We start from the raw sequence: 7,854 nt of genomic DNA on the forward strand, positions 1-7,854 counted from the left end.
CTAACCGCTGTTCCACCACCTCGGTGGTGTAGCTTCTTCTTCGAATCTATAAAGTCTAACATATCTTCATTTCTTCGCTGTCTTAAGCCAGCTAACGCTGGATTACTCGTTCTGGACAAGCAAATTTACATCGCGAAGTTATTTATATCAAGTCATTTTTTCACATGTAAGATTTAACCATAACAAATATTGCTGGGTGCTTCACCTAAGGTATTCTGCATTTGTTTTAAATAGGCTTTTTGAGTTAGAAGAACGGTTTTTTCGGCATAACATTGTCAGTGATGTAGCGCATCAGAATAAAGCTAAGATGTGCTAGCTAGTAGGTTGGTTAACTAATACTAAATTCTTAATGCTTTAAATATCACTGTTAATGTCCTTATTTATTGAGAGACAGGTAGCCCACCGTAAGTAATATACATATCAGTTTTTAGAATTACGAAAACGCAGCTACCCTCGGCGCTTGACCACCCGGGGTCGAAATTTCCGGAGCCCTTCACTACGGCGTCCCTCATAGTCTAAGTCGAGTGGGGACGTTAAACCCCCATAAACTAAACTCAACTAAACTAATTTTCAATCACATGATTCAGGTGAGTGGTCCTGTGGCATTGAAGGCGAGCCCCCGCGTGTACGCGGGAAGGGTGAAGTCTGGAAATTGTGCGTTTTCACTGGCTGGAAGATCAAAGCCGCAATGCTCCATTTTTACTTGTCAGGAAGGCACTATGCGCTCTCGTAGATTTCTCTTTCCACGGACACGGTACTCTCATAGTGCTACAATGACAACAACGTGGCCAGCTGCACCCGAACGCAGTTATTATTCGAAAACAGACAGACGAAAAACTACGTCGCAGCAAGCGTAGTTCACCTTTAATAGGCTCTAAATTCATGCTGTTCTACCTTCTATTTACCACGAAACAAAAACCATAGCGACAACAACTACTGCACCTAGTTCTAAGCACCTACTATGTAACAGTGGTGCGGGTGAGGGCCTATCTGTTTGGTCTCATCTTACTGTCAGTCTGTCTGTACGGGCAGGACACTTTAATTTTATTTATTTTTTCTGCGCAAACTAATCTCTGTCAGTCAGTCTAGCCTCTTGTGTGCATGTGGTGTAGACTGGGGCATTTGTTTTCCAATTTTTCAGGCAGCCCCAAACTGTTCAGTGTCAATATGTCTTGGGCTGGGGAATGTTATTTCTATTTCTTTTTATCTACTCACACTACTTTGTCAGTAAGTGGGCTAGTACTAACACTTATAGCACTTTTATCTACTCCTGAGACTACTATCACTCGTCGAGCCCGCTTATAATGACCGCGGTTGTAATGAACGCAATTATTACGAAAGAGTGTGGTGCTACTGTCAAAATATGTATTCGAGCTACGTCACCGCGTCTTCGGTACAACGAATGACCGTGGCATTACAACTCGGTTAGAGCTAAGGAGTAGGCGCCGCGAATTCGGCACCGCAGGCGAGGAACGCGCGTTTCCCACCAGCGTGCAGACAACCCTTATAAAAATGGTCTATAGAATGTCTATAGACTTCTTATATACTCTATTGCCTTCCCAAAGGTATTCACTTTTGTCTATTCAGTCAACAGACTGTCGATAGACAAAAGTACTAAAAGTGTACGGCCATAAATCTATAGATCGTCTATAGGCTGTCTATAGCGTTTGTATTGCCTATAGACTGTTCTCTAGGATTTGTCTTTAGAGAGTCTACAGACTTTATAGACAGCAGTCTATGGACAGTTTATAGACTGTGTAAATTTTTTTTTCTAAGGGCAAAAAGCGTTTTTTAGCTCCTGTGGCACCGTCGCCCCCTTCCAAAACAACGCGTCGACCTCAAAAAAAAAAAAAGAAACAAAAGTACACCATTGTCACTGGCGGCCAATCGGGGCACACCGACGGGCCGCTGTGTCAACTGGTGCATGCCTTGTGCCGGTTGGCCTCAAGTGGAAGCAGAAGCGCGATGCGCGCGTGACAGGGGCAGCGTTGAAAGCGAAACAAACGCACGCGGTCGGTGGTAAACCTATCGCAGCTAGCTGAGAACCTTGTCTGCCAGCCTTGTCTACCAGTCACGTGGTACGCCTAGGTGGCACAGTTGGCCACGTAGCGTGCGTACTGCAACAAGTAGCCCAACTTATGCGCTCCTGCCGGGCGGAAGCAGCGCATATACAAGCCGTGCAAGTGGTACGTTCTGCGCTCACATGCGTTCCACTAGCTTTGTCACTGCGTCCCTACAGCATTGTAGAGGATCAGAGACGCGGATGCAGACTTGCCGCTATAAGTTGAAGAGGCCCAGAGGTTACTTCATTATAGCCGCAGCTTCGTTATAGCCCGTGTATACCGAGGTTTCCAGGAGGAATCGGCAGTCCTTCGTTATATCCATTATTTCTTTATAAAATGTTTCGTTGTAAGGCTCGACTGAAAGTTGCCGCTAACGCTTATATCGTATTTAGTAATATCACGTTTTTAAGGCGAAAGCCTTTAATGCCTCATGGTTGTCGACAGAAGGTTTTTAGCAGCAGTTTGTCAGCAGAGGTGTCACGCTTTTCTAGTCAGACCAGTAAAGAAATCTTTTTGCACGATGGGATTCGAACCAGCAACCTTCCGTTCGGCAGCCGAGCGTGCTAATGGCTACGATACTTCCTACCAACGCATATGCGGTTCTCCAAGTCTAGGACTCTAGAGAGTGTTTGCAGAAAGGCGTCGAATCAGACGGATGCCTCCCAAACGCCCTCCAGTGTCTTCAGCATTTAAGAGTCACAAACAATTGTGTACTTAATTAGCATCTTAACCACACATCAGTGACACAAGCAGCAACACCGTGCTTAAGGCTTTCACCTCACCGCACTTTAGGTCAGCAAAGTGCCCCCCCCCCCCCCCCCCCCCACCCCCCTGAATTTTTAACGAAGTGGCTCGGTGGGCTAGTTGGGTTAAGGCAGTTAGTTTGTAGGAATTATCTCGATGACAAGCAAATGACCACTCTGGAGAGCTTGGAAAGCGCTGTAACTTGCCCTGCATGAAGAAGTAGATATAAATAATATACCTTTTTCGAGAAATAAACGCCACTTTTGCCTGATATCTCATTTTTCAGTTTAAAAGGGGAAGTTCCCTCACTTACAACGAACGCGGTCCCCGTGATCGTTAGGTATGTTATAAGTGGGCTCGACTTACTAAGTTTTAGCTTATCCCTGCTATAACCAGACAAGAAAAGAGGTGTTTTGAGACTGTTAAGTAGTTAATCTCTCCCATAAGAACAGTCTCGTTAGAATGGCCCGTAATAAGAGTCAACAGCTGGGGCTTCCAATATGCTGCAATATTGTTGGTGAATAACACAGAGATGCTATAAAAACGGACGACTCAGCTTTCCTCCCTGTCCCACGGTTGCTTGTGGCGCATCCTCACTTGCTTATATTCGTGTTACGTCATGCGGAAAACACAGAATAGAAAGAAAGGGGGGCGGAATGGTGGCTTTGAGCACAAATCGGTCGCTCGTAGAGAGGTGACAACCGGAACGACACCTGACAAGTAAAAGGATCTGGCCCCGTTCAAGCGTAGGCCAAGCTTTGGATGACACACACAGTAATAACTAACAAGGAAGCGAAGCAGGCCCAACAAGCGACATGGTATTCCGGCCTCGGCACACTACAAAACAAAATAATTGCTTCGAAAAGATACGGTGACAACTTTAAGGAACAAATAAAGAAATAAGGGGAAAGGAGGCAGAGAAAGTGGAGCTCGTAGAGAGTGAGAGCAGAGGAGAATTTTCTTCAGTATTATGCAGACGCATTGTTCTGTGCGTGCATAGAAGCGTACCTAGAAGAGGCAATACATCATACTGGCAAAGCTGCTGGCGGTCTCCACGATGTGCGAACCCGAGCCGCCCGGGAGCATTCGGCGATGTGATAGCGAGGTCCAGGAAGCATAAGACGCAAGGGACGTTATTAGGAGGACGTGTGCACTTATCATGGCTCGTGGGCTTGTCTTCCTGCTTCTCCTCATCGGAATTATGCTTCAGAATGTGGCGCCAGGTGAGGAGGAAACAGAGATACCTCACTCTTATTGTAAGATCTGCGCGGGCAATTGTGAACACAAAAGAAAATCGCTTTCTTGGATGTTGAAGACAACAAGAAAATTACACTGTCCGTTGCATATATAGAAACCATAGCGATCATAGGCCTGAGGCATAGAGCTTGTTTACCTCTCTAGATATTCGGTACTGCAGAAATAGGTAATTTCCCAGCTCACAGCCAAAGAAGATTTTTTGCGCTTTGAAAATCTATATAGTTATGTTGATGCTCACCTAAACTGTATTTTGTTAAAATAAGCCTGCGTTTTTAGCTTTGTTTTCTGCTGTTCGTCTCGAAGTTGCCGCTTTTTGGATTGTGAAAGAGGGCGAGGTCCTTTGTCAAGCAGCTTTTCTCAACTTTTACGAAACGTCGGCAATGAAATTAAGATGACTGAGGCCCGAAGACTGGATGAAGTTATGATGCAATCGTATACGGCGTAGCGTCGAAGGTGTGAAGCAATGGTCATGGCGCTCGTACACGCATTTTGCCTTATGTTCTGCAGCGAACACTTGACGATCGAAATGGCCGCACTCACAGCTGTTCCCCGCCCTCGGAAAAATGTATTAATGATAATGCACAGCAATGTAATTAAGTATGCTTCCTTCTGACGGTGTAGGTCTCAGTCTTGGCATATGGTTCTATCTTGGTTCTACAGACTTGTTTTAGAAATTTGAGGAAATTAGCGATAAAAAAAAAGATTACTATATTCAAAACTGCCATACTTGAGACAGTGTTTTATGTGTTTCAATTCGTCATATGTATTACTAGGAAAGTCGGTATATACTTCTTTAGCACATATATGTGTTTATCTAATAAGGGAGTAATTACTCATTGGCATCCACCCGAGCGCAGCCATACGGCTACAAAGGCTACGGCATACGGCCTTATTACAAATCTACTCCACCTTGGGGGATTCCCCTAAACATTCGACCATGTGTTTGTCTAGTGTGCTATTTTAAGAAAAGTGTTCCGTATGGTCGTGGAGAAAATATTCATGAAAATAGCTTCCCCTGACAGCTAAGGTGCTTTCGAAAATTCTCCTAGGAAGTGGTAATTCCATTAGGCTAAACGGTCGAAATATACCTGACATGCTTTTTCTTACATTTACTTTAAGAACGCGAAATATATTCACCGTTTATTATATATTTCGGTTCGTGCGTCATTTTTAATTTGCGAAATAGCGCTGTGCGCGAAAACGCTGCCTCCGCACACGACGTCATTCTTAATTTCTTTTCCTCCCAAGCCATTAGCGTTTTAACGGAACGTAATTGACTATCTTCCTACTGAATAATGCGTGCATAATATATAAAATATGGAAGGAAACTAAGAATCTCAAATGTTTAGGCAGTCTAATATCATGAAAGATAGGTTACAGAAATTCGAGATTCCAGGCGCCGGCGACCTGAGTGTGTAGTTAGCTGCAATGAGTTAAGAACAGCAGTAGGGCAAATATCTCTGAGGTAATTGTTTTCAAATGAAAGAAATATCTTGTTCAGATAACTTTCGATTTTGGTAGTACCATTAGTTGGCAAGGGTTATACTCCGTTTCATGCATAGCAGGAAACGCTACCGAAGCTAGCGCGCCTGTTCGCGCAGGATAAGTCCGCGACCAAAAAGTAGCTCGCCGTACAGCCACAGTAACCACAGACGTATTTCGTGCGGCAAATCCCAGGTACAGTGAATGGCAGCCTCCTACAGTTCGTTGTACATTTGCCATCTTTTCGTCCTGCGACTCACTGAGACTTCTAGAAGTAGGAATGACGAGGTGATATTTTACGCGGCTTGAAGGGCGAATCGTCCTTACTCCCTATGCGCCTAAAAAGTAGTCCCACACTCGGCTCTTCAACGCGTGTTTAGAGAAGCTATCAGATATCTCGATTGCTGGGAGTTGGGGATAAAAGTTAATGAATAATGCCTTAAGAACCTGTGGCATACTGATGACGTTGCCTTACTAAGTAACTTAGAGGAGGGATTGCAAAGCATGATCGAGGATCTAGAGAGGCAAAGCAGGAAAGTGGATCTAAAAATTAATGTGCAGAAAAAATCAAGAGTCTCGGTAGGCAATGGGAGTTTATGATAGCCAGCGAAACGCGAAAAAGGTAAGGGAAAACATCAGCTTAAAAAAGGTAGCAACCATAGATCCTGACGATGAGGGGGAAATAACAAGGACAGTAAGAATGTTGCGGAGTGAAATGGCATGGTACTCTCAAATTATGAATGCCCGTTTGCCATTATCCCTCAAAAGGAAAGGATATAAAAGTGTATCTTACCAGTACTCACCTACGGGGCGGAAACTTGGAGGCTAATGAAAAGGGTTGAATTTAAAATAAGGACAGCGCAGAGAACTATGAAACGAAAAATGCTAGGTGTAGTGCTAAGAGACAGAAAGAGAGCTGAGTTTATCAGGGAACAAACGCTTGTTAATGACATCCTAGTCACAATCAAGAAGAAATGGGCATGAACACGGCATGTGATGCGTATGAAAGATAACCGATGGTCGTTAGGGTTAACAGCTCGATTTCAAGAGAAGGCAAGCGTAGCAAGGGGTGTCATAGGGTCAGACAGGAGGGTGAGATTAGAGAGTTTGATGAGATAAGGTGCCCGCAGCTGGCACAGCGCAGGTCAACTGGAGGGATATGAGAGAGATCTTTGTCCTGCAGTGGATGTCGTTATGGGACATCATCAGCATGACTGTGTCCACTGCAGGACAAAGGGACACTCCCATATCTCTCCAATTAACCCCAACTTTTGTCAACTGCGGCCATCGTATCCCCGCAAACTTCTTACTCGCATCCGCACACCTAATTTTTGCCGCCACCGGCTACGCCTGCCTTGTCTTGGAATCCACTCCGTTACCCTTAATGACCAGGGGTTACCTTGCCTTCGCATTACATGCCCTGCCCAAGTCCTCTTGATTTCGACTAGGATGTTATGATGGCAATTTCAGTCATTGTTATACAGAAGCACAAATGACCTTCCCCGGTTGCTCCGTGGCTATAGCGTTAGGCTGTGGAGATCCAATGTCGCGGTATCGAATGCCGGCCGCGGGGGCTGCTTTTTGATGACGAAATGAAAAAAAAGCGCCTGTGTGCTGTGCGATGACAGTACACATTTAAGGATGTCCAGGTGGTCTCAAATAATCCGAGGCCCTCCACTACAGCGTCCCTAATAGCCTACGTTCACTTCGGGACGTTAAAGTCCCCATTCCGCTATAAGGACGTACAATTGTTCTGACGTTCAATACATCGAGTCATTAAAAAAAAGTATAAAAGGAAGCTGTCAAGTAGTTTGAAGTTCTCATAACTGTGCTGACTCACCTTGTATGAGCAAAGCGATGAGAAGGAATCTCGGCACCTTCCGTGGCGGTTGCTGTGTGGTCTAAACTCCGCAAATGAACGGGGAAGAGGGAGAGATGTAAAAATACGCTTCACATAAAAAATGCCAAATTTATAACCATACCTCGGCTAGAAGGTAAACAGTGATGGTAAGGAATGTTCCTTGAGGTCATGATTTCCGTTCTTTTTAATACAGACACCGAAGACCTAAAGTATTTTCAAAGGGTCAAGCCAATTTCGCCCGTTTGTCAGAAGGTTGGTTCTATGAACGTCATTACGTGTGCTCAGCATGCGCAACATACGCGTGACAGACCGGCGTAGAGAGAAGCTCCTCCGAAAATAATTGACTTCTCCGAACCACCAGAGCATACAAATCAAAATAGCGCTCATGGTTCCCTTCAGCAATCTACAGAACGCGCCGGTCCGAACGTCGAGCCTCGCATCCAGGAA

The 7,854-nt window shown here is 44.9% G+C and overlaps 1 protein-coding gene across 1 annotated transcript in view; it reads right to left on the reverse strand.

Moving 5' to 3' along the window:
* Window positions 1-2,084: 2,084 nt before the first annotated feature.
* Window positions 2,085-7,854, reverse strand: part of LOC149331552 (neprilysin-1-like) — a 36,071-nt gene continuing 30,301 nt past the window's right edge. The window contains exons 4-5 of the mRNA XM_089557363.1: window positions 7,387-7,447; window positions 2,085-2,146 (exon numbers count right to left, since the gene is read on the reverse strand). Of these exons, the coding sequence (XP_089413489.1) occupies window positions 2,085-2,146; window positions 7,387-7,447 (123 nt within the window). The remainder of the gene's footprint in view (window positions 2,147-7,386; window positions 7,448-7,854) is intronic.

The sequence above is a fragment of the Amblyomma mixtum genome, chromosome 8 (genome assembly GCF_055824585.1).
Source record: "Amblyomma mixtum isolate Tamu chromosome 8, ASM5582458v1, whole genome shotgun sequence".
Lineage (NCBI taxonomy): Eukaryota > Metazoa > Arthropoda > Arachnida > Ixodida > Ixodidae > Amblyomma > Amblyomma mixtum.